Source organism: Corylus avellana, chromosome 4, assembly GCF_965113065.1.
Source record: "Corylus avellana chromosome 4, dhCorAvel1.hap1.2, whole genome shotgun sequence".
Lineage (NCBI taxonomy): Eukaryota > Viridiplantae > Streptophyta > Magnoliopsida > Fagales > Betulaceae > Corylus > Corylus avellana.
The window spans coordinates 29882360-29910075 of NC_142493.1; the positions used below are offsets into that span (position 1 = coordinate 29882360).

General features: G+C 37.6%; 4 protein-coding genes across 4 annotated transcripts; 3 read left to right on the forward strand and 1 right to left on the reverse strand.

Annotated features, from left to right (window-relative positions):
- The first annotated feature begins 609 nt into the window (after positions 1-609).
- On the forward strand, positions 610-3814 carry LOC132178613 (BTB/POZ domain-containing protein At3g19850). Its single transcript, XM_059591075.2, has 3 exons — positions 610-1156; positions 1254-2393; positions 3404-3814. Exons 1-3 carry the CDS (start codon positions 1094-1096, stop codon positions 3788-3790), a joined length of 1590 nt encoding a protein of 529 aa, XP_059447058.2. The 5' UTR covers positions 610-1093; the 3' UTR covers positions 3791-3814.
- Positions 3815-4679: 865 nt separating this feature from the next.
- Positions 4680-6922, forward strand: LOC132179471 (Pentatricopeptide repeat (PPR) superfamily protein). The gene has a single exon (XM_059592203.2). It carries the CDS (start codon positions 4855-4857, stop codon positions 6661-6663), a length of 1809 nt encoding a protein of 602 aa, XP_059448186.2. The 5' UTR covers positions 4680-4854; the 3' UTR covers positions 6664-6922.
- Positions 6923-10934: 4012 nt separating this feature from the next.
- LOC132178388 (UPF0496 protein 4-like) lies at positions 10935-12082 on the forward strand. Its single transcript, XM_088515967.1, has one exon. The coding sequence runs from the start codon at positions 10973-10975 to the stop codon at positions 11978-11980; it is 1008 nt and encodes a 335-aa protein (XP_088372093.1). The 5' UTR covers positions 10935-10972; the 3' UTR covers positions 11981-12082.
- Positions 12083-12904: 822 nt separating this feature from the next.
- Positions 12905-26969, reverse strand: LOC132177754 (RING/U-box superfamily protein). Its single transcript, XM_059590199.2, has 12 exons — positions 26168-26969; positions 24998-25114; positions 24691-24883; positions 24280-24446; positions 23990-24164; positions 22883-22944; positions 19852-19933; positions 16286-16343; positions 15966-16090; positions 14419-14502; positions 14254-14324; positions 12905-13423 (listed from the first exon to the last, which is right to left on the reverse strand). The coding sequence occupies exons 1-12, from the start codon at positions 26638-26640 to the stop codon at positions 13294-13296; spliced, it is 1737 nt and encodes a 578-aa protein (XP_059446182.2). The 5' UTR covers positions 26641-26969; the 3' UTR covers positions 12905-13293.
- Positions 26970-27716: the final 747 nt, after the last annotated feature.

Consider the following 27716-nt stretch of genomic DNA (forward strand, 5'->3'; position numbering starts at 1 on the left):
TTTATAACTTGCTAACGCGTATAGGTAGAGTAATTTTATAAGTCATTCTTGTATCTCTTTTGTATCACTCTGAGAATAAGGTGGTTTTTAAAATTACTATTCAATCAAAAATTAATAATGATCAATAACAAGTTTAATAGTGATTTTAAAAGGTACATTATTCCTGGAGTGACAAAAGGACACAAGAGGGACTCCTAATATTATTCCATATCGGTAGGTATGATGTGATCGGAGGGGAGTAATTCTAAAAGTCCCTCTAAGAATGAAGTTGCTCTTAAAATTACCAATTACCATTTGATTAAAATTCAATAAAGATCAATTATAAGCTCAATGATGATTTTAAAAGTCACATCATTCTTAGAGAGACATTAGAAGAACTTGAAGCATTACTTATCGGAGGGTGTTAAATTTTTCATTATTATTATTTTTTTTATTTTTATGGCTAAATATTACAAGAGTTTGGAGACCAATCAGTAATCCCACAAGATATTCTCTCTCTCTCTCTCGTCTATGTGGTCCCCCTTCTTCACATGTCCCAAAAGTGGAACTCCCATGAAAGTCCAAAGCTAATCTCCCTTCTTCACATGTCCGAGAAGCGCAACGCCCATGAAAGTCCAAAGCTGCGTATGTGATGCAAGGGAAGGAACAACAACTTGTACAAATATTATGAAAGCAACGCTTCTTGACTAGCGGAGCCGTGTGACCACAAGAGACAAATCCTCTACAATATCTTTTTCTGTTCGTCGTACCAACTTGTTAATTCTCTTGATTGAAGAATGAAAATTGTGTGCTTGTTTTTCAAGTGAAGTATCACTTGATTGGGTAGGCCGAACAAGAAACACAAAAAATTTAATTATTTATCCCACAAAACCTCTCACTCAAAAGGGCTAAAAATGATTAAAAAAAAAACAATTATGCTGTTTAGAGTAAGCATTGTCGTTGATGCTTTGAATGCTCTCTAGACGTACCCCTGCTTCCATATAAAAACATGTTCTTTTCTTTCTCCTCTGCTCTGCCACAACATTTACTTGGAGCATTTCTCAGTCCGTGATAGAAACTTAGTTTTCTTGGTTTCATTCAATGCAAAGCAGCTATGCCAGAGCTCTGTATTCTGCCAATCCACATCAACGATGAACAAACATTCTTTCTGAATGAGGTAATGTAGAAGCTCTATCTCCATTGGTTGATTCTTTTTATTGGAATTTTTTTTTTTTATCCCATCTGTTTTAAGCATCCGTGTTTCACTTCTGCAGAAGATTCTATCAACATACTCAGGAAAGTTGAAGAAAATCATCAACCAAGAAAAGAAAAGAAGCCAGATCAAGAAACCGGGCATCGAAATCTGCGACTTCCCGGGAGGTGCATACGGGTTTGAGCTGGTTTCTAGATTCTGTTACAACAATGGCAGAATCTCAATCACAATTTCAAATGTATCCCTTCTCCACTGTTGTGCAGTCTGTCTTGGGATGACTGAAAAGGTTTCAACCTGCAATCTTTTGCAGCAAACAGAATCCTTTCTAGAGGGAATGCTTGACTGGTCTTGGAGTGATATACTTGTAGGCCTGAATAGCTGCGGTTCTTTCTTTACACATGCAGATTCATCTGGCCTTGTTCAAAAGCTCATATGTGCACTGTTAGCAAAGATTGCTCAAAATTCAGATGTGAACTTCATCACTTCGTCTTCGTCGTCTTCATCTTCTCCTGAAACTTCATCTTTTAGATTATCCTCCTCATCCAAAGCCACCCCTGATTCAATCAAGCCATCTTCCTCAAGCAGAGCATGGTGGTTTGATGACCTGGCCATTTTACCCCCAAAGATCATTGAAAAAGTCATTCAGAGTCTAGGGGCTTATGGAACTGATAACAACAGTTTAGTGCTCACAAAATTTCTCCTTCATTACCTGAAAACTGCAGCTCAAAACAAAGCTGATAATAATACATACTCAAGGTGTGAGTATAGTTCTCTTGCAGATACTGCTATTCATGGTGTTATTATGGTGGGAAGAAAAGCATTTTCTTGCAGAAGCCTGCTTTGGGTTTTAAGGGTTGTCTCTGGTTTTGGTCTGAAGAAAGATTACAGAGTTGGGTTGGAGAAATTGATTGGAGGTATGCTTGACCAAGCAACACTAGATGACTTGCTGGTGTCTGGGAAAGACAGGGGTGTTTATGATGTTAATCTAGTTTCAAGATTGATTAAGATATTTGTTAGTAATGATGAAAAGTCTATATGCAAGATGAAGAAAGTTGGTAGATTGATTGATAAGTATTTGTGTGAGATATCTCCTGATCAAAACCTTAAGATCTCTAAGTTCCTTGGAGTAGCTGAGAGTTTGCCAGATTGTGCCAGAGACAGCTTTGATGGGGTCTACAGAGCCATTGATACCTATATTGAGGTGAATGTTGCATACCCTTTTCTCTTTTTCCTTACTTACCCATCATTGCCATATAATTGAACACATAGGTAAAAAGGGGGAATTGAAACAAAGACAAAAAAAATAATACATAAGACAAAAACCTTTTGGATTGGTTGCACAAGAGTTGTTTAAAAATTTGTTTGTTTGTTTTTTTTTTCTAGGAGACAAGAATCGTTTTGGTAAGGATTCTGTGTTTGATATTTTGTCTTCTTATCTGCCTAATAATAATACTCTGCAACTCATTCCAGTTCAGGAAATGAGGTAATTGGTTCATTTCACTGTTGGACTTCTATAGTTGTCAAAATCTTTTTTATGCAACAACCATATCCTCCACCCTAATAAATTTTCCCATCTGTTCTGAAAATGAGTGCGCCATTTATGGCAGTGAGTGATACCTACATCCAAAAGTCATTTCCCCAAACAAATGATTTCTTTGACATCTGAACATCAATATCCAATCCAGCGGCACTGAAGGGGGAAAGAGAGAGAAGATAACGAAGTTCCCCCGGGAAAAGGGAAGGAAAAGGGGAGTATGTGGAGAATCAACACTATTCATATGTTTTGGCATGTTCTTATTTCTCTCTCGTTGTTTTCATTTCTTTCCCCACTTGAAGCCCTGTGTAGTCCATAGTTGTCCACACTTGCTGCCGCCATCGACAAACTATTGGATTGTCATTACTCAAAGAAACAAAACCTGTGATTAGTAGTTGATGGTTGAAATTGGCGTTGTCTCATTATTTCTCTCTCTCTCTCTCTCTCTCTCACACACACACACACACTTTTTAACTCATTATTTTTTTCTTCCTGCTCCCACACGGTTCATCAGACTGAATTTACAGAACTAACCCATTATTGCTCATGATCCACAATGTTTATACTATAATATAAATTAAATAATTATTGTTCATTCACCTTCTATTGGGATAATATTTTTCTCAAACTGATATGTTTTGTGGATATATATATATATATATATATATACTGATCAGTCACACCCCAGCCTTTCATCTGAGGAACGATCAAGAATATGTGGATGCCTTAACTATGAGAAGCTGAGCCTTGAAGCGTGTAAAGAGCTGGCAAAGAAGCCTAGAATTCCTCCTGGGATCGCGGTTCAAGCGCTCATATCTCAACAGTCAAAAATACCGACGAAGGATCCGGAGTTGGTTTATGGGAGCCCGACCACAAGCATTGGCCTGGAGAGTTTGTCGGAAGAGAACCAAGATATGACACTGAACCTACAGCGGATGCAATGGAGGGTAGTGGAGTTGGAGCAAGTGTGTAGGGAGATGAAGGGTCAGATGACAAGGTTGGTTAGGCATAATGTCTTGACCTCCATTCCTGGTCACAGCAGATCTTTGCCCAGACTTTGTTGAATATATATACCTCGTTCTCTTTCTCTTTCACTCCCCCATATATATATATATATGAAGATATTGTATGCGTTTCCACTCTGAATGTTAAAGTGTGATTTTGTGAATTAGAATATAATTATGAGGAATTGTTTTGTAGCCAGGAATTGTTTACTGTTAAAAAAGTATGGCATGTATCCATTGAATATTCCAAAGATACAATTTAGATACCTTAGACATGCATGCCAATATTTAAATTCAAAAGCTTAATGGTCTGTTTAAGATTGCGTTTAAGAGGCTTAAAAGTGCGTTTAACACCAAAAAATTCGTTTAAAAAAAAAGTAGTCGTTTGAAAAAAAAATTAAAAGCTATTTTAATGGTCCAAAAAACTTAAAAATTGTCAAAACACACTTTTGACAAAAGCTTAAAAATGAAGTATTTGTTAAAAAGTATTTTTTGGCTTAAAAACTTTATTTTTCCAACACAATTCCAAACACGTTCTAAGTTAGCTCCAAACCATTTCCAAAGACCGAAGGCACTCTAACCCCCAAGTCAGTAGAAACCCTCGTTGGAGTTAGTGTGCCTAGTAAAAAGAAGTAAAAGAGTTCACTTGGGCGTAGTAGTGTGTAAGAGATATACAGGAGAGTGGCTGAATCCTTTTGCTATAGAAGGGATCGCATGTGGCGCATCCCGTGGAGAAGATGGGGCATCTTGCTGTTGGTCTTGGCCTGGCGTGGGCTTAGCCATATACGCATCTTTTAGGCTTTCTTAGCAATCCCTCGATTCCTATGGTTGATTAGTGTACTGATCAAACTAGAATAATCTAAATTTGTCTTGTAAACCTGTTGATATCTAAACTCTCAAGTAGTCCCCCGATTCTTTTGGTTTTGGTAAAATCTAAAAACTTGTCCTGTGGGTCGTTAGCCTATTTTTCCTGAAAAGTCAGCCTTCTAAGAACAAGAAGCCAGAAGCAATATTTGATGAAATAAGCTATAAGTAATCATTCACATTTTGCAAGGAGATGGTGCTGTCGGGTTGGTGGTCATTGGCACATCCAGAGATTTTCATCAATTTTTGTCAGAAGTGAAATGTCTGTAAGCAGCATCAGGAAGGTCAAGTCTTTACGTGACACCCTCCTTTCCTTGTATTCCCATAAACACATGACCTTCAACTATCTTAAGCACATTCATTCCGTTCTCATCACTTGTGGCCTCTCACAGGACACCTTCTTCCTCGCCAAACTCCTCCAATGCCTCGCCTTCTGTCAACCCACCAATCTCTCCTACGCTTCGCTCCTCTTCGATCGCATCGCATCACCTACCACCAATCTGTGGAACACCATGATCAGAGCTTTCTCGACAAGCTCACAACCGCATATGTCGCTCGCTTTCTATGCAAGAATGCGCCAATACGGTGTCCTTCCGGACAAGCACACTTTCCCTTTGCTTCTCAAGGCGTTTTCCAAGTTAAAAAACGAAGACCCTTTTCAGATTTATGCTCAAATTGTCAAGTTTGGTTTTGATTTTGATCATTTTGTGAGGAATTCATCGATTTCCGCTTTTGCTAATTGTGGTTATATGGAGGATGCACACCGGGTGTTCGGTGAGAGTACGCAGAAGGATGTGGTTGCTTGGACTTCCTTGATTGATGGGTATGTGAGAAATAACTGTGCCCTACAAGGATTGAGGTGTTTTATGGAGATGAGATCGACGGGTATTAGAGTTGATGAGGTGACCGTCGTTAGTCTACTCTGTGCGGCTGGAATGGTGGGTGATATTTGGTTTGGAAAGTGGGTTCATGGGTTTTACGTAGAAGCAGGGAGAGTACAATGGGATGTTTATATAGGCAGTGCTCTAGTTGATATGTACTCCAAATGTGGCTACTGTGAAGATGCCCGTAAAGTTTTCAATGAAATTCCACGTAGAAATGTGGTTTCTTGGAGTGCATTAATCGCCGGATATGTGCAATGTAACAAATATCGAGATGCACTACTTGTCTTTCATGACATGCTTTTAGAGAACATCAAGCCGAATCAATTTACACTGACGAGTATTCTCACAGCTTGCGCGCACCTAGGGGCATTGGACCAAGGAAGGTGGGTTCATGGATATATTAATATGAATAACGTAGAAGTGAACTCAACACTTGGCACAGCATTGATAGATATGTATGCAAGATGTGGATGCATTGACGAGGCTTTATCAGCTTTTGAGAAGTTACCTGTTAAAGATGTCTACCCTTGGACTGCTATTATTAACGGGTTTGCTATGCATGGGGATGCATTAAGCTCCTTAAATCTATTCTCTTGCATGTTAAGGAGTGGGGTTCAACCTAATGAAGTTACCTTCATCGGTGTTCTTAGTGCGTGTTCGCACGGAGGCCTTGTCGATGAGGGGCGTGCGCTCTTTGGATTAATGAGGCACAGTTATCATATGGAGCCTAATGTGTCTCACTATGGTTGCATGGTTGATCTGCTCGGTCGTGCAGGGTGCTTGGAGGAAGCAAGGAAAATGATTGATGACATGCCAATGGAGCCTAGTCCTGGTGTATGGGGAGCTCTGTTTGGTGCCTGTATGATCCACAAGGCCTTTGAGCTTGGGGAACATATAGGAAAGCATCTGATCAAGTTGCAGGCTGATCACAGTGGTAGATATGCACTTCTATCAAACCTGTACTCAACATGTCACAAATGGGAAGCAGCTGCTCATGTAAGGAAGCTCATGAAAGGAGCTGGGGTGGGAAAGATAACTGGATATAGCTGGATAGAAGTGAATGGTGTAATTCATGAGTTCACCAACTTTGAAAAATCGCATTTGGAAACAGATGATATATATGCCATGATGGATAACATAATAGTCCAATTAAAGCTTGCTGGTCTATTAGAGTCATTAACCTAATTGCATTTGACACCAATGGGGCTGAGACGAGTGTACTGATATTGTTGTCCACTGGAAAGGTCAATTGGACTTCAGTGGAAGTTCAGAATGCAATGCATCATTTGGGTTTACCCAGGTTGCTTTCTTGACTGAATCAGAGAATATGTTTTGTGCTGTTAGATTGCACAGGCTCTGTCGTTTGTTGTATAGATAAATTTCAAGACCATCTGTCTTCCATTTACATGATTTCAATTATCAACCATGGGCTAGTATTTTGCATCTAGCTAGTTCCATATATTCCTAGTTTGGAATATATTTGATGTATATAAGAAACACCAAACTTATGGTATGATTAATATAATTGAAATTTAGAAGTGGGGAGCCATGGAAAGGGAAGAGATGATTATTTTTAGGTTGGAGGCCAACTAAGAGGAAGAAATGTGAGGTTAAATAGTTCTATTGGGTGCAGATGGAAGGGTCATGGCAAGTGTTTCTATAGAACAGTACTGGTTAACACTTAACAGTATTGGGTTGATAGAGTATCACTGAATCATGATCTCTTGCGTTCATTTTATTTTGATAGCATGAAAGGGTTCACTTGGAGAGCAATTTTGTAATGTTTAGGGATAGAGTTGCAAGGTTCCTAGCTAGGGGGAACCTAGGCCCCCCAAAATCAGCCAATTTTTATTATGATTAAAAAATTGATTGATTTACATGGAGAAAACTGGCTCCACCTTCCCCCTACCCCCCAAAGCATCCCTTTCAAGAACTAAATCTGCTCCTCCACCCCTCAAATAAAAGGCTATCCAATGTTTGGTACAGTTAGATGGCAAGAAAAGAGGCACATAATCACTAGAAATATGGGTAACATCTTTCAGGATGGGATTTATTTGCAGAACCAAATGGGCCTAAAGGATGCTAAGCTTCCTGTGCATAGCCTCATTTTATTTTTTATTGATCGATTTTTCGTTGCTGTCTTTCAATAAGACCATAATAGGAGCTGAGTCACTTTTTTGCTACATCTCTCTTACGTGTGAGTCTATCACTACATTTTTATCCTCTCCCTCAAACATAATTTTTTTTTTTTTTTTTTTTCAATCTTATGGGTCGTCTCATGATCACCTATGTGCTATGTGAGTTTTAATAACGTAATGCCCTCGGTCCAAAGACTTTATTGTGCTTATCCCATGATCCTTTGTCTCTTACTCTATAGATCATCATCAAAACTTACATTTTACACATTTGTCTCTACTCCTAAGACCTTTATTCACGGTTGCACCATTCCACCATACCGCAAACCATCATCCCTTTAGACACCAATTTTTAGAACTATAATAAATATGCCAAAATATTAAAATATAAATAAATAAATATTTCAGAGTTCAAAAATACCTGCAAAGGCCAACTCTTTGATTTTTTTTTTTTTTTTTTTTGACATGTCCGCACAAGAGGGGGAGGAGGATTTGAACTAGTGACATTTGTTTCATTAGGCGTGGTCCCAGCCAATTGAGCTACCTCTTGAGGACAACTCTTTGATTCTTTTGAATTAGTTGTAATGCAAATATAGTATTAGCAATTAAACATTCCCCTCCTTGATCCTCTATAAGGTAGCCGTCAATGGGGGCAAACCAAAATGAGTGGGTAATTATTAGATTCAAGTAAATGGGATATAAAAAATAATAATAATAATTGAATAAGATGAGAAATACCAAAATCATATGCAGTTTGCATGTGCGATGGTTCCTTTAGGGGAAATAAATACATTTATGGGGTTCCCTTGCGTGCACTGTGCAGGGGCTGTAGGGTCTTTTGGTTTATTACGTGGCAATACATCATGGCTTTACTTTAATTACTATCTTTTGCCTAATCAAATGGGAAGCACCACAACTCCTTCCATTTCTTGTCAGGCAAGGCCTCGCTACACATTTTCAACATGTTTAAGACACCACACACGGTACGTGGTATACAATTTTTCTCTTATATATATATATATATATATAAATTATTAACAGTCAGTATAGCCCTACCCATTTGACCGTCAGGCTAAATATAGATACATGGGTTTGTGTGTAAGTGAGTGTGTTTATGTGTATATATAAATATATATGCATAACGAATGTATATCATACATATAAATTCAAGATTATATTATTTAAGATTCAAGTTAATTTGTTTAATTAATTCAAATGATAAAATATTAACAATCATTAATATGGATTTTCGAAAAGAAATTATGATCACGATATTTATTTTATAGAAGGAATGAATAAATCAACTCGACAATGGTGAACAAGTTAGAGTTTGCTCGAAAAATAAATTAGTCAAGTTTGAACAAATTATCTAGTTCGGTAATAAGGTCAAACTCCGTTGGTGTTGAAAATCAAATGAAATGAACAAAACTTGAACGGAGCTTAGATCTCCCATCCTCATCAAAGCAATGAGAAAAAAAGAAAGAAAGTGTTGGTTATTGAAAGGGCTTTCTACCAAATCACATGTATATTTGTGAAGTCCAATCTTGTGCTAATTATGGAATCATATTTGGGCCGCTCTATTGCTAATGCTGACTATCTAAGCAAAACATTAACTAAAAGTGTAATAGGCCCATCCTCATATGAGAATTCCTTTTTTCCAACTTGAATACTAATTTATGAATAAGTGCATCAACAAGCAAAAGCACAACCTTTTCGTATAAGTCTAAAACACAAAAGCATACCATTGGTCATGCAAAAAAAAAAAAAAAAAAAAAAAAGCATACCATTGGCTAGATATTTTAGAAAATATCATATTCTTTTGCCGATGATATTTTAGAAACAGCTAAAAAGTAGATGAGATGATCCACTATAGAAATACGGTCTAAGATATCATCGGCAAAGATATTTTAGAAAAAGTCTCTCATACCCGAATTTGAAAATATGAAGGTCTTTGCCGATGATATTTTAGATACAATTAATAGGTAGATGAGGCGATCCATTAAATAGAAACGGTCTAAAATATCATTGTGGCAAAGCTATTTTAGAAAGAACTTCCCCTCTTACCCGAATAAGAAAATATCAAAGTCTTTGCTGATGATGTTTTAAAAACAATTAATAGGTAGATGAGGTGATCCACTGCAGAGATACAATCTAAGAAATCATCGGTGAAGATATTTTAGAAACAGCTAGTAGATAGATGAGCCCATTACAAAAGTTAGGTCTAAAATATAATCGGTAACGACTTTGATATTTTCTTATTCATGTATGAGGGGATTTTAATCGATGGTATTTTAGAAACAACTAATAACAAAGATAAAGTCTAAGAAATCATCGCTGAAGATATTTAAAAAACAAAGTTCCCTCATACCTAAGTAAGAAAATATCAAAGTCTTTGCTAATGATATTTTAGAAACAGCTAGTAGGTTAAGTAGATGAAGCGGCTCACTACAAAAGATAGGTATAAAATAAAAATTTGGTGTATCAAGTAAAAAACACAAAATATAATAAAAATGAAAACATCGTATTTTTAATTCAAATTAATCATGTGAACTTTTTCATTCATTTTAACCTAACGCCTACCACCGAACCGACCCACTTCCAAGCCCCCGACACTAGAGTCTCAGAAATTAACCAAGACGGTGGCTCCAGTGGTTTTGTCAATGGGTATGAAGGGAAATTATTTTGTATGAAAAGTGATATTATTTTTTAGTGTTTCAAGCTGATGTGTTTGCTTTTTATTGGAGGGTGAAAAACACCATGTTTACACTATGACTTGATTGAAGTTATTCTATAAAAAAAAAAATTATGTTATTCTCACATGTTCAAAGGATACATAAAAAAACTCGTACACTCCAATTTGTAAAAAAAATAATGCTATTCTACTACAAAGTTACGGTCAAAAATATCATTGACAAAGATATTTAAGAAAAGAAAAATACTATATTTACTTTAAAGTATTTACTGCTTAATATAACAGTAAAAAATTATCATTAATATAAAATATACAAATCCAACATTTAATAATAATTTTTTACTTTCGTATCATATCTTGAAAATAAGAGTAGGCATTTCTCCAAAAGAAAAAGGCCTCATATACCCGAATAAAGAAAAAGTAGGGAACAATGATCGATTTCAAAGTAAAGTGAAGTCGGAACCGCGTGCTGCTTCCTTCCTTGGCTTTTCCTACTACTAGACAAAACATTTCACTGTCAAATAAATAAAATATAAATATAAATATATTAGACGCAACTTCCGATGGTAATGCTATAAATATAATTTGCGTTACATGCCATTTTGACTCGAAGCAAATCAGCAAGCCTAAAGCCCTCCGATCCGACTCACCCACCCACCCACCCACCATGTTCCTCACCCAAGTCCCCCGCTTTCCGTCCTTCCCCAAGAAACACTCTCTGCCCAACGTCCGCTACGACGTCGTCGCCCGTTCCTTCGACGATGCCATCCTCCGTCGTCTCAAGGCCTTGAATCCACCGGCGTCCGGGCCCATCGGCTTGTCCTGGCTCTCCCTGGCCATCGATTTCCTCTCCTTTGCGCACACCGAGGCACGCACGCTCCTTTCCAATCTCCACCTCTCATCCGATTCCGATGACTCGCTTGCCGGCTATTTGGACGGCGCTCTCAAGCTCTTGGATCTATGCAATTCCATCTCGTCCCTCGTCGAACGCTTGCGCCTCCGTCGCCTCTCGCTCAACTTCGTTCTTCAACTTCTGGCTCCCTCCGATTCCGGCTTCCCCGCGCAGGAGAAGCTTAGGCGGGCGCGAGATTCGCTCTCCGACTTGGACAAGCCTTCTGTCGGCCTCGAGAAACGGGGTTTTCGGAGCAGCCCCGAGGATTTGATCCGAGATCTGGCTTTGGGCCTCGGCGACGCACCACGCGGGAAGATCTCGTCCGCCGATAAGCTCTTGCGCCGCACGATCCACGCCCTCGGATTGCTGACGGTGTTTTTGGCCGGCGTCCTGGTCTCGGCTCTGTACGGATCGCCTAAGATGGCCGCGGTCCGAGTCCCTGCCGAGTTTTCGTGGGCCGACTCGTTTAACGCTCTCGAGGCTGCTGTGTCGACCGAGTTGACTCGGCGATTCCTCGTAAAGGAATTGGATGACGTGGGGACGCGTACAAGGGTGGTTCGTGAGGTTATCGATGGCATGGCGGGGGTGGAGGTGGACAAGGGGAGGGAGAGGCTAAACGGTGCCGTGGATGAGCTGAAGAGGGCGACGGAGGTCTTTTCGGAGGGTTTGGACCGTCTGAGTAACGGCGTGAACGGAATGTTTCAAACGGTTTTGTGTAGTAGGAGCGGCGTGATAGAGAACGTTAGTGTGGGGCAGAGGAAAGAGAAGCAACTACCAAAATGATGCCAAAAGCTAAAGCAATGTTTAAGCATGTTGGGATGGCTTGTAAATGTTTCATGTATTACAAGGAATTTAATCAATCATTTACGAGTTTTCCAGCTTTGAGATTGAGACAAACTCTATATGAAATAGTGAGCTACTCGTATACAATTATTTGAACTTAATGAGTAATTGCATGTCCGAGGACGCAGATTCATACAAAGTGAATAACATGAAGTGAGTCTACGACTTTTTAAACAAAAAAATAAAATAAAATAAAAAACAAAGAAAATGAGAGATCGATCTAATTCTTTGAGACTATTCTTAAGAGAATGGTTGAGGTGGTCGGACCACCCTAATGTTATGATTGGGTGGGCTGACCACCCCTAAATCTTTTAAAAGGGATGGTCAGCTCACCCAAATCACACATTTAAGGTGGTCGACTTTTCAAAAGATGCAAATAGTTAACCCACCATAGTGACACTTTTGGAGCGGTCGGACCACTCTAAATGACATCCTTAAGGTACCCTTTCAAAGGATAAGAAGATAATTAGTAATCTCTCTAAGAATAATTAGTGTTATCCAATCACACTGTTAGGTCGGAGTGATAGTCATTCCCTCAAGGTCACCACAGAGCAATAAGAGTGTCTCATTATAAAAGACAGTTTCATGCTAAATATGATTGTCACATCATTTCTTTTTTCAATAACCTCCCATGGGTGTCAATTGGATTTGTAAAATAGAAGGTACTAATCAACACTTAGATCGGTCCTTGTTAAAAAGAAGGAAAAATTTGATCAGACTGAACATTGTTAGATAATTATGAAATAAAAATATGATTTCTAACATTACTTCTTTTTTGTTGTAAAATAGCAATCGTGTTCATCTTTTTATTTAACTAATGTTCAGAGCATGAATTGGTGATAGGAGTTCCATATGAAGCAATGGTAATCATTAAAGAGAGTCTTAACATTGATGGTACAAAATATCCATAACATATTCTATACTGAAAAAAATAATTTGGCAAAATAAATTCTCATATCATTTTCAGCGTTTCTAATTAAATTCAAAACGCTACCTAAATCATATTTTCCTCTCTTTTTTTTTTTTTCTTTTTTTTTCTTTTTTTCAATGTACAAGTTCTTTTAACAGGTGTCAGGAACTCTAGCATTCAAGCAAGACTACCTTCTCTGGCTACATAGACTACATTCAATTACAACCGCTAAAACTTGTATTTATATCTTCCCTAAATAGGAGCCGAAGGAGGTGAGAGATTCTTAATTATGCACTATGAGAGGTTTAGGGTTTTGAGTATCGCACTAAAAAGAAATTTAATTTTATGAGCTACTATTCTGCATCGGCTGCGATGCACATCTGCCTTCAATGGCTAGTGTATTCGATATCTTCCTAAGAGAACGGTACTGCAGGCGGACATTCTCTCCGGTTCCAATAATCTTAAGCAAGTACCTGAAAACAAAAATAAGAAATAAAAAAGGAAAATTGATTATGCTGCACTAGTGTTTTGGTTAATGAATAACATGCAAAATTTTACCAATACTCGCTCAAATAGTCAAATCTTCCAATAGCTACTAAGATGGTCAAATCACAATCAAAAGAGCTGGTTCTGAATTCCAAAGTGACCGCTAGGGTTTTTATTTTACTATCATTATTATGATTTGCAATGTGTGATAGAAGGAAAAAAGCGGTGTTGCCAGCAGGTGTTGCAAGCTAATGGCATTGGCACCAAAGGAAGGGAAACCTAATATCTTATCAGGTCGTTATAAAAATTCTAAATGTGGGATCCTTCAGGACTCATTCATAAAATTCAGCAAGATTTGGAAGATCAGCTGTTTAATTTGCACTCTACACGAACGATTCTAAATAATCAAAGTTGACACTCGGTACGAATATATGCTAGCTTTCCTGAAAGCCTAGAGAAAAGATAAGCAGCCTCTGTTCTGTTCCCATCGTCAATGGCTAGATAAATTGTTTGTATCTAGGGGCCTGATTTCTGGTTTGGAAACCAAACATCAGCAGGTTATAAAGTAAGAGGGGAGAAAAGAAAAACAGAAACTAGCATCACTATCCAGCACACCTGGAGTTCTCATGCATCAACACTTCTGGATACAAATGTGCAGATTCTATTAACTTGCAAAAAGAGTTCAATGTTGAAATAGGACCGATTTCTATGTACATTAGTTTTTACCTTTTCGTGGCCTTGATTCAGCAACAGTATCTACAAATCAAAATGCATAAAGTGCCATAAAAGTGAATGAAATTAGGTCCTGCCCACTCACCAGCCATTGAGACACTGGGATGTGATGATCGCTTCCTTCCCAACAAATTTTTCTGGCGTCCTCCTGTTTCCCTACATAATTCCGTATTGCCTTTGAAATGTCTATCCAGTATGTGGAATCTGTCATGGCCAATAGATAATAGCAAAAAAAGTTGCAAAATCTCACCTTAATTACCACTTTCTCGTTTTCTGAAAATGGATACTGCACCCCCCGATGGAGCGCATCATCAAGATTAACATCTCCATTTTCCTAAAGACAATCACGTGGCTGAAGTCCTTAAAATTTTATTCATTAGAAACTAAAAACTCTGATAACATTAGCCAGTGAGTTGTGTAATACAGTACAAATTCCTAAACCATTGTTTGTATGAAACACTACTACTGTCATTTACTTGTAAATGTCTTTCCCAAAATCTATTCATTGTACATTAAGTTGAAAAGGCAAGGTAAGCTTGTCTTATAAAGTAATAGTTTTGTAAAAATTACACTTTCCAATATCAATCAATTAAATAATGCTCAGGGCCTAAACCTTATCAAACATTTGAAATGTACATGGTGTTAACCATTTCGATAAGCAGTTTATCAACAATAGCAAAAATAATTTGCCACTTAGCCTCCACTAAACATATTAAAAGACATGATACTGGGAGTGAAGTTATTGTTTTCTTTCCATGATATTGAAGGAAAGCAACTTGCCCAAAAAGAGAGATTTAAGGAAAGCAAGTCAGAGAAACTGCAATTTTAATCATACTAATAGGGTACAAAAGTAACAAGGAACTGTCTTTCCCTACCTAAATAAACATTCTGGGAAACATTGTCTCCATATTTGTACATAAACCTCTGAAAATTTCAGGTAGGTCCTTTTCCAATAAAACACCGACCCAAAAAAGAAAAAAGAAAAAAGAGAAATTACTAAATTGTTCCCTGGGGTTTTACATTGTAACAAATAAATCCTTGGAGTTTCAAAATGATCAAATAAAGTCCTGTGATATGCCTTTGTCTCAAAATTTTATGATAGAGCCCTTATAAAATTACAATTTTACCCTCAAATAAACAAAATAATAAAGATGGAATATTAAAAAATAAAAAATAAAAAATAAAATAAAAAATCTGAGTTTGAGCCTAGAACCGACCACTAGGGGTGATCAAACTACCTCCAAGGGCTATGGGGGTGATGGAGACATACCACAATAATTTATTTGATCATTTTGAAACCCTAGGGATTTATTACAAGGTCAATCCCCAGAGTCTAAATTAATAATTTTCCAAAAAAAAACATTCCTAGAAATGATGCACTTACTCACAAAAAAGAAAGAAAGAAATGACACACTTAAAACACAAGTAAATTCTCAAATATGCTTTCTTTATCTTTTTTTATTGGTAAGATACACACCCTAATAGGCTTTGAACCATGACATCACCCTTTACCCATTCTTTTTGGAGAAATAAGTGTAAGCTAGAGCTAATTGGCGAATGCTTCCAATATATTTGAGCCAAATTACATAAAAATTTAAACTTTTTCATACAAAGATGTAGTGGCTCTTATTTCACAGACTATCATTCTCCTTATTAACTGTCACACGTCTCCATTGTTGCATACCCAAATCTGTTTGACGTCTTCTAACATTTGAGCTCCCAAAACAAGTAAATAACATGTGCTAAAGACCACATAGATCAAGTAATAAAAGTATTAGGCACTTTTTTGAACCATACCCTGTTTGATCTTCTCATTGGATCTGTTTGGTCAACCATTTCTTTCCGACGCTTCCGGAGAGCAGCATTATGAAATAACCTCCGATCATCCTCATGCTTCACTGCAGCAGCTGCTGCTCTAAGTGCTGGGGAGGAAATCAATCCACATTAAAATTTAAAAATGACAAAAAGCATTAATTGGCTCAGAAAAGTGGATTAAAATGTAACATGACTATAGTTATATGTTGGCTGAAAATAATAGAGTTTGAGAGAGAGAGAGAGAGAGATGAAACATAAATAAATTTATTTTCTGAAGAAAAAAAAGGTGATGTAGAATATACCAAGATTAGGGACTAAAGACCCGGTCTCAATTTCTGCATTGCAAAGGGTACATCTTGACTGTGATGCAAACAATAACTGTAGTTATGATTCTTGTCTCTTCCCATCTAGAAGTAATAAAGAGAGCATAACTAGAATTTAAATCTCATAACCATACAACATGAAACACGTCTGAGGAGCATTCCTTTAACAATAAAAAGCATGAACAGCAATAAAAAAAATACACGGACACCTATTTGTATATGTACATAAATGAGCAAGAATGCAATGTAAGCTGGAAAGGGGTGGAACAAAAAGTCACAGGAACAAGAGAAAAGGAAAGAAGGAAAAACAAAATTAAAAATAATCCCTACATTTGGTCATACACGTGAGAGCATACCCTGCAAGTGTACATGATAGTAGGTGCCTACAGTCAAAACTGCTGGAAGGAGGTGGCACAAAAAGTCGCAGGAACAAGAGAAAGACCAAGACAAAAGGACAGAAGGAAAAACGAAAATAAAATTAATCCCTAAATTGGGTCATACGGGTGAGATCATACACTGCATGAGTATGTGATAGTGGGTGCCTACAGTCAAAACTATTTATAATACACCATCCAATCAAACCAACTAGACCCAATTAAAAAATGAGACATTCAATTATCTTGCTAATTCGTGTTGGGCCTCCTTTTAGCACCTTCAATTATAACTGACATGCATTCACCCCCAAATACAATTTGTAATAAATGTAAGTGAATGGGCAGGCTGTGTGGCCTAATCCGACATATAGCACTATTTCTACTACAAGGCAAATTTAGGCCACGTTTGGTACACAGGAATATACCCAAGCATGGAATAGCTATTTCATAGTTCGGTTGCGCTCCCATCACCAGAAATTACTATTCCCATGGAATAGCTATTCCCCTAAAATGGTAAGGAATAGCTATTCCCCATGAATGGAATAGCCCTAAGAATTATTTTCCCAATATAGCATTCATCTTCTTTTTTGTTTTTGTTTTTTTTTTCCTTCTGGGCATTTGTGTTCTTGTTCACATGGGTGGTGAGTGGTAGGAGTGTTCAAACGGGGCGGTTATCACTGACCGCTTATAACCGCTAACTGCTTTGGTAGGCGGTTATAAAAAACTGCTAACCGCTTAGGGTGGTTGCAGCTAGCGGTTTTAGGGGTAGGAAAAAATGGTTAATAATTGCTAACCGCCGCCCTTATATATAATAATATAAATATATATTTTACATTTTATATTAATAATAATTATAATATAACATCCAAAACGACGTCGTTTTGGCCGTGTATGACTGTATGTATGTGAAATATATGGTATGTGATGTTTTAGGTCAAGCCTTATTCAAAAACATTATCTGGCCCAAAAAAAGAGCATGTTCTTTCATCTTTTTGGGAACACTTAAGCCCAAAACGTTAAAATAAGCCCAAAAAATAGGCCCAGTGATGGCCAAAAACACTTAAAAGCCCATATAAAAAACGGATATAAAACCATTGGTTATTGTTTTGAATAATCGCTAACCACCGGTTATAAAATAACCGTTAACCGCCTAGGTGGTTGCGGTTATTAAAAATCGATAACCGCTCAAAGCAGCTGCAGTTAACGGTTATAGCCAATAACTGCTAACCGTAACCGCTTGTGCAGCCCTACCGATGGGGACAAAACATTTTTTTTACTGCCCAGGAAAAAAAAATAATGATTTTTTTGGGGAAAAGATTTTTAGAGCTATGATATTTGAGAAAGTTTGGTTGAAATGTGATTCAATTCCAATTAGAAAATTTGGTCATAACAAAATAATTGGAATGGTCATTCCATTCCAGCTTCTTGTATTCCTAGTAATACTCATTCCTATTCCTAAGAAATCATCATTCTAGTATACCAAACATACCTCTATAGATTGAACTAAGTAGCTTAGAGCAGCTTCCTTGAGAAAAATGTTATTACAATAGTAAAAAAGATATTTCGGTTTGGATTACATTGGGTCATGCCATGCAGGGTGAGGGACTTGTTCGATAGTTGGTGGTCGGGAGGACGATCCCGAAGCATGGTGGTGTGGAAGATGCTCCCTCTGTGTCTTATGTGGTGTATATGGAATGAAAGAAATGCTAGATGTTTTGAAAATTTCACTAGGACTATAGAGGAATTGACCCATTTTTTCTTCTTTACTCTTTACTCTTGGACGGCCGCTTGGCTAGCTCCATTAGTGATTAGTTTTTCTGATTTTCTTTTTCATTTCTCTCCCTCTTAGGCGCTCTCTATTTATACCTCCAGTGTATGTGGGTTGCGCCCCTTTGCGCTTTTGATTTATATTACATTTACTTATCAAAAAAAAAAAAGATATTTTGCTCAAGCATGTTGAACAATTTCCTCTACCAGGCCCAATTAGATCTAAAATGCTCTTAAGTGGAGTGTGACTCGTCAGCAAACGATTGTACTAAGTCGCTAGCATAGGGTGAAGAGATGGAACACCACAATGCACCAAAGGCAAAGCGTTCCTAAAAGGAATCTACATCTTGAACAAATGGAGGAAACCATTGGCAATCGACTTCATAGAATGCAAAATATTCATTGTATCCTCGACAGGTTTGTTGACGCTATGATCAAGATGAAAGTCTACCAAACCAAGTTGAGGAGATTAAAGCCAAGGTCATTGAACTGGAAGAGCCAGTTGTAGAAGCTGACAAGACAAAAATACACTTCAGGAACACCACCAACAACCAATCTATGACATGGTGAGTGAAAAGAGGAAGAAGTGGGAAGTCCTTGAAACTGTGGTAGCAAATATTTCCTTACTTTTTTCTTTTAAGTTCTTAAGTTTTCCCAATTCCTACATTAAAATAAACTTTTAACCTATGCTTTGCTACTATTGTGTAATCCATTAGAGTAAATCAGACAACTAGCATTTAACCTAAATATTTGTCATATTTTGTTACCTCAATCTTAAGGGCAAGTTTGGATGGAGGAAGAGGAAGGGGTGGGGTTTACCCTTGCCCTGTTGTGTATGTATCTTTGAGGGGGAGGGAGGGAGAATATGAGAGGAGTTAGAGGGCTACCATACTTCCTCAAAGCCCCTTTTTACTATTCCATAAAATCAGGGAAATTTGGGCAGAGAGGATACCGGGTTTAATGGATTTTTCTCTGTATTTCCTTTTTACTCTTAACAAAAACAATTTATTATTGTTTTTACCAATCAAATCCAAGTAAACTCTTAGCATTTATCTCTCAACCATTGTCGATGAGCATGATCTCTTACCTTCTCCCCTCTGCAGTCTCTCTCCAAACTTCATATTATATTATAAGGTGATCCTACCCTCTTCTTCTAAATTAGTATTATTGAGTATCAAGGCTTTTTTTTTTATTTTTTATGCAGTGCATGGGTGTACAAGTTGGTAAAAAGGGATTTCAAAGAGAGGACCTTTTCATATATCATCAACAATAAACAATTGAATTATCTTCCGCACCCAAAAAAGGGCTTGATTGTTATTGCACATATTTAACTCCAAAGGCCCTTTTCAACGAAGCAATTATTGGGCATAGTTTTTGTAAGGAACAAGAGATAGTCATACTTACTCTTTCAATGACTCTTCTCAGCATCAGACCACCAAATGAATGTCCACATGAAACAACCATGGCATCCTCAAGAAATAAACCACTAAAGCATAAAATAAAAAAAATTAAAAAAAAAAACTTTAGTACCCCAACTAATGTACACAAACATTTTCATGCCAATTTTTCTTACTAGATGAATAAGGAAGAAAGTAAAATCAATCTACAGTCAGAAAGGGAAGTTCTAAACAAAATAAAGTTAAAACAAAAAAGAAATAGCCAATATTAAAATTACAATCTAGTGATAAGTTCATAATGGAAATTGAGATTTCATAGTAAGCCTATGAATGTTTCCTAACATCTTAATCATAACATGGTGATTGGTGACCAGGAACTACTTAAGAGCTCCATTATCACCAAGGCACAAAGAAAACTTTTTTATTGATAAGTAATAGTCAACCGCCATCTCCAGCAAGCCCACTAAGGCACAAAGAAAACTTAAGATATACAAGTAATAACATCCCTTGATAAGAAGACAAGTTGATTTTCATTGTTAGCCTATGGCATGCCAAGTTGATTTTCAGAAATGCTACGTAAACTGACACTTTGTTAGAACATATATGTAAGATTTCTCACAAATCATACAAGGTTGATCCTAATTAAGAGAAAATAAGGGGAAAAAAAGGCTATATATACAATGTAGATGATCAGAAGTCACCATGATTTCACTCATTTATATTGTGCTGTGAAAAAGAAAATAATAAAGTGTTCTATGCATTAATGATTTCAGAAGTAGGAAGCCTCATATCAAGGATTTCATGACTATGCATCTAATTAAAACAAATGTAATCCAATGGCTTATCACATTATCTTATGCACATAGTGGACATATAGTACACACACCACACAGAGGTATGGATGTATGGGTATTTATACATGTATGTGTGTGTGTAATTATAGCCAATGAATGCCTTGGCAGTAGAATAAAATCTGCGGAGCCAGGTGTACTCAGCAAATTGGACTTAGAAAAAGCCAATGTTCACATGAATCAGGATTTTCTGTTGTACATGCTGAGGAGGTGTGGTTTTGGGGGGAAGTGATGCTCTTGAATAGCTCATTGTATCTTCTCGGTGTGTTTCTTAGTTTTGGTGAACAGCACTCCTACCGGTTTTTTTAGTAGCTCGCGAGTCTTGAGACAAGGAGACCCTCTATCTCCTATGCTATTTGTCATTGTGATGGAGGCTTTGAGTGGAATGATTTCAGCTGCAGTGAGTGGGGGCTTATTATCTGGTTTCTTTGTGGTGACAAGGAATGGTGCGGATGACACCTTGATTTTCAGTGAAGTTGACCCAAATCATGTACGTCACTTGCGATGTTTGTTCTTACGCTTTGAAGCTATCTTGGGTTTGAAGGTCAATTTGGCTAAGCCAGAATTGGTTCTTGTGGGTAATGTTGATAATGTGGATGGGTTAGCTAGTATTCTTGGCTGTGAGGTTTCATCTTTGCCTTTGAAGCTTCTTGGTCTTCTGTTGGGGACATCCTATAAGGCTAAGTCTATTTAGGACAGTGTTATTGAAAAGGTAGAGCGCTAGTTGGATAATTGGAAAATGATGTAATTGTCTAAGGGTGGTAGGATTGCCCTTATTAAGAGCACCCTTTACAATTTACCTACGTATTTCATGTCCTTCTTTCCTCTCTCCGCGGGTGTTGCAAACCGTATTGAAAAGTTTCAACGTGATTTCTTATGGGGTGGGCTAGGCTAGGCGATGAGTTCAAATATCACTTAGTAAGCTGGTCCAAGGTTTGTTCTTCGATACTTAAGGGAGGAGAGTTGGTGATTCGGAACTTCTTCTTGTTCAATCGAGCTCTCTTAGGAAAATAGTTATAGCACTATGGGCATGAGAGAAAGGCCTTGTGAAGAGTTGTGGTGGACTCTAAGTTTAGCGGTTCGTGGTGTGGGTGGTGTTATAATGAACCTTTGGGGGCATATGAGGTGGGGTTATGGAAGAATATTAGGAGGAGTTGGGAGAAGTTTTCAAGTCATGCCAAATTTGAGGTGAGCGGGCTTCAATGTTAGATTCTCACACGATCTATGGTGTGGGGATGACACTAAAGGATGCCTTTCCAGTTTTATTTGGTATTCCGTGTGCAAAGAATGTTGTTGCAGCTCATTAGCAGCTTTCTGGTGGTTTCAATCAGCGGAACGTTAGCTTTACTAGAGCAGCACATGATTGGGAGGTGGATGTCTTCACTTCGTTATTCAAGGTGTTGTACTCAGTTAGAGTAAGAAGGATATGTGAAGACAAGCTTTGGTGGGTTCCCTCCAATAGAGGAATGTTCAATATAAGATCATTCTATAGTGTCTTGGGTTGTAATGTTGGCTTTCTTTTTTCCTTGGAAGAGTGTTTAGCAGACTAAGGTTCCCTTGAGGGCAACCTTTTTTGCTTGGTCGGCAGCCCTAAGAAAGATCCTTCTCATGAAAATCTTAGGAAACAGCATATCATTGTAGTTAATAGGTGTTGTATGTGTAAAAGGAATGAAGAGTCTGTGGACCATCTTCTACTCTATTGTGAGGTCGTCAGTGCCTTGTGGAATGTTTTCTTTAGTCGATTTGGGCTATCTTGGGTTATGCCTAGACAAGTAATCAACTTGTATGCTTGTTGGCGGACCACCGACATCACTCCGAGTGATGCTATGTGAAAGAAGGTGCTCTCGTGTTTTTTGTAGTATCTATGGAGAGAGAAATTACAAAAGTTTTGAGGACCATGAAAGGACATTAAAGGAGATTAAGGCTTTTTTCTTCAAGACTTTGTTTCTGTGAATATCTGCTTTTGTTTTTCTTTTGGTGATTAGTTGTCGGAATTTTCTTCTCCTGTTTTCTCCTTCTAGTTATGTGTTTTCTCTTGTATATTTCTTATGTACCTAGTGATACTCTTAAATCACCCACTAGTGATACTCTTATATGATGAGGCATCAAAATACAACTCAAAAGGGGGAAAAACTAGTATAATAGCTTTGCAAAAAAGGAACCCAGAGCAAATAGAGAAAAACTCACGATATGGGATCTGAGAGAACACTTCTTAAAGACAAATCCTTATTCGAATTGTTTTGAGCTACCTGCAAATCCAATATCATGTGAGATTTCCTCGAATCTAATGTAGTCAAGATACACATTCTCAAATCGTAGTTAACAAATGTAGAATTAAATTATTTTAAGTCCTGAAACTCAGTCTATAAGAGCATAGGGCTCCACAATCTTGTTTGACAAAGCACATTTACCCTTGGGGATGGAACCATCTTTTGGCAGTCTACCTTAGTAGCATAATTAGTTTTAAATACTGCAACTAGCAACATAAGCATGCACACATGAGCACACACAACTGACCATTCTCATTATTAAAAAATATTTTGTTAATCAAATATCAATAATTTTTTGGGGGTAAATAACAGTATCATGGTTGGCTAAAAAGATATTAACACTACAACTGTTGAGGACTTCACCCAGTGAGATATTACTAATTGAATATTAATCGTGTTTGATTATACTCAACTGGGCACATAATAGAAATGTCTTCTTTTTTTTTTTTTTTTCTTTTTCATTTTTTCATTTTTTAGCTGATGGTGTAGAATTATTTTTTACCCATGACTCTCATTGCGTGAGAGTAAGACAACGAGAAATAAAAGGGAATAATTCCTTGAAAAAAAACAAGCCAAGCCCAAACAAGATACCTTTCCAATCATAACCACTCAAAATGTTTATATTGCTCACTATGTTTTCTATTTGAGCCACAAAAAAACCAACTAAAAATCATCCTTTTAAGGCACAGGCCTTTCACAGTTCCCAGTTCATGCCAGTTTGCCACAAAACACAAAATCCATTTCAATGGGGGTAAACAATGACTCTTCACTAATAAGTGGAAAGCTATTCAAACTTGGCAGTTGGATTTAGAATTTAGATGGATTTGGTTGTCTAATGCATCAGAACCCTAATTCTGATACAAAGAAGACAGAAAACAAAAACTGTATTAATACAACCTAAAATATATAGAGTTTTATACTTATTAAATATTTCCTAGAGATATCCTGCATATTTTATTTTGAGACATGAAAATTTTCAGTTCCACTGTTGACTCAAGATGGGTTGCTTGAGGATAGAACTTACGTAAGTATTTTCAGAACGACTGCAGAATACATCTTCCTCTGCTGAAAGCTCATCCATAAACTGGCTTACAGATATTGGTCCATAGCTCTGGGGAATGACATGACCAGCTGCTGCAATTCGAGAACAATCTAATATAGCGTTACCCTGCGGCATGAGCCTAAACGCAAGTGATGTCCTACAATAACAAAGCTAAATTTAAAATGAACTTCTTGGGAAGTCGAATGCAATATTTGAAAGGTTTGTTTTGCCACATTCATCACAAGAACAAACTGCGATAAATTAACTTGTACCTCCCACTACCATTAGTGCCTGACAAATAATCAGGAGCAGCTCTATATGATGCAGCAGGACGAAGGCCTGCAGTAGCATGACTAAGTGCCTTGCCTGTAAGCAGTAAAAGATCCCCAGGAGTTGATCCACCATCTGCTAGGTACCACCGACCATTGGGATCACAAACCTGTTGAAGAAAATAGCTTACATCAACAATTTGTGGTGCACATTAATCAAAAACACCACAAAGTTTTTTTCAATGCACAGACACATCAAACAAGTAATGCAAATTTATAACCCAGATAATAAAGTACAGCTGCAGAATTAAAAGAAAGCATTTGAAGACTATTACTGGTTTATTTCCCAGTCCAACAACTAAAAAAATGACAATTGTTTAAAATTAGAGTCACCATCAAGTAATAGGAAGACACCTGAAGACCAGGACTGTCCGAGGAAATCAATGTAACCAATCCCTTCTCAACTTCACCATTTGTTGCTGCCTTCCCACCTCCAATAGCACCCTTTCCATTTTGCAAAGAAGCATTCAAGTAGGTCACAGCAAGCACCGATGAGGACACCTCATTTGCAGGCAATGGGGTATCATCAAGCAAATTATTGAAAACACTGAACAATATATGCTGTTGTAAGTGGATAGGTATATTTAGAAAAAAATTGAAATCAGAAAAAAAAAAAAGCACTACCAAAGCAAGAATAAAAATCAATAATCAGAATACTTACTCGCTTCGCAATCGAAGATGCCTTGCTATTGCAGATAAAGCAGCACGAGCTGCCTTTCCCATGCACCTAAAAATATCAGCCATGCAAGGGGGAGATGAGTCCCAATCTTCTAAAGCCCTGCAACAAGGTAAGCTCATAAATGTTTAATTTGTAAAGAATAAAAGCAGTAGTAGTAATAACAATAACAACAAGAAGGACAATAATTTACTTGGGGCAGAACTCCTACAACTAAGACAAACAGATTCAGTCTCAATGGTGTACAGGAATGTCTAGATCAGGCACTTTCAAGAGTGAATCCACTTAAAGAAGGTCAAGGAGTTTAATTTATTAGGGGGACAGCACCATAAAGCAATAACTAAAGAGTGAACAATATTTAGAGCAAACACTATATAACTACTCAGTGACTTGCCTCATTAGAGTTCTAAACATGAAAACACTCAGGCAGAAGTATAACACTCGTACAATTACTTCGTACAAAATCAACATTTGACATCATTAATTAACTCAGACACCAGGATCCTGTGCCTTTAATCGTGGCTAGCTACAGAGGGATTGCCAAAAATGCAGGAGGAGAATACTTGGGTTGCATCTTGTCAATGGTTTGAAGACCATTTTCAGAAATATTAAAAACTAGAAAATGGCATAAAAAATTTACTCGTCAGGGAATTTTCCAAGACTTCTTTGGGGAGGAATGTGGCCCTCCCGCCAGTGAAAACAGCTAGAAAATAGTTGGTCCCCAGAATCTTTTGTGGCAACTATATTCAGTAACAAAATGCAGTTTTCAGAAAACCTAGTATTGACTCACAAACCAAATGGATCCTAAATGTTCTAAATCACTGTCCAAACTCTTTGCTCTTATCACGCTGAAAACTCTGATAAGCAAAAAGATGTATAAGACATAATATTTCAAACCCAATAAATAAACACATTCCAATTCCCATATATCATAGAAACTCATTTCAGAGCATGCAATACAAAGAATCTGCACTGACACACATGAATTCTACACTACACACAAAACGTTGCCCTAATTTTAACGTATTACACAAAAAATATGTAAATACCTTCCAAGTAATAGGAAAATTCTCAGCTCCAAAAAAAAAACCATCCCTTCTATAAACCAAACGAAAATTCATACAAAAAAGAAAAATAATAATAATAATAAGATACCTTCCAGCTCTGTACATGTAAACTCCACGGCTTCCCTTGCCAACAACACTCTGCTGAGCCCTACTCCTAAAGTATAAGCGGGCCGCCTCCAAGCCACAACGCATGAGCGCCGCGTCTCCGCTGCCCAATTCAATCAGCGCCGCATTGTGCCTCATCAGCGACCCAGCCAGCACCTCCACCGCCCTCCCGTAGGACCCGCCGGGAGCCCCCTCGTACGGCGCGATATCCGAGAGCCGGACCCTCGCCAGAGGGCATGTCATCAGGGCCGCGGGCTCGCCCGCCCGCTGCGCGGCCCCGATCGGTACCAAAGCATGATCCAGCGGCTGCTCGCGGTGCGGTGCGAGCGCGTGAGGGGACTGCGTGGGGGTCGCTGTAGCTGCGGCTGGTGGTGGCGGTGATCTAAGAGAAGACTGGGGATTGGTTGGCTGCGACGCCACTGCAGAAGTCTGCTGCTGCATCACCGTCGCAACCATCAATCATTCTGAACTGTCTACGGTTGGATTAGGGCTGTGCACGGATCATTTTTCAGCATATTTGTAATGCCTTGCACGACAAAAGAATAGTCGCATAGTTTTGAAGAGAGTCCAAGTAGAAAATGCTCTGTTTGTTTGAATTAAGCTTGGGGTGTTGCCGTTGGTATATATGAAAGACTTTTTGGTTCAGAAATATTGTGTGGGCTTAGGGTTTTCAGAGCTTCTCTGTCTTTCTATTTGCTGGACTTGACAAAGAGAAAGGAGAAGAGTGGGAAGGGAGCTGTTTCTTCTTCTTCTTCTTTTCTTTCTTTTCTTTTCCTTTTGCTTTTTCGGAAAATATTATCTCATTTTAAAGTTTATGGTAGAAAAAAAAAACTTCATCTCATCTTCAATGAATTTTGATTCACGTTAACTTTAATGAATAATTAAAGAAAAAAAAAAAGATAATAAATTACAAACTTAGAAACTTTTATTTGTGACTATAGGAAAATGGTTTTTAAAGTAAATTACGAAAGAAAAAAGAAAAAGGTAAAAAAGGAAATGAATAAGCAGTTAGTGAAGAAATTTACAGGGTATGTTGCTTGCTTTTACCAGCCATCTAGAGTGTTTGAGTACGGCTTTATAGTTTATAAAAAAAATAAAAAAAAAATAAAATAATATATATATAAAGGTTTTTTTCTAACATCATTTCTCATGATCAATGTGCCTTTATATCCTGCAGGCGTATTACTGATAATATTATCGGTAGCATGTAAAACTCTTCCCACCATGCATACTACTAGTATGAAGGGAAAAATAGGGTACATGCACCTGAAGCTTATGATAGGGTGTGATGGAATTTTCTAAAGGAAGTGGTAAAGAAAGTTGGTTTTGTTGATAGATGGGTACAGTTGATTATGGCATTTGTTAGGTTTGTTTTTTATTATGTCATTATAAATGGGAAACCACAAGATGATATAACACCATTTAGAGGAATTAGGTAAAGAAATTCATTGTCTCCTTACCGTTTTATCCTTTGTGTGAAATCATTTAACTCTCAGCTCTCTTATTGAGTATAAAGAGTATAAAAATGCATT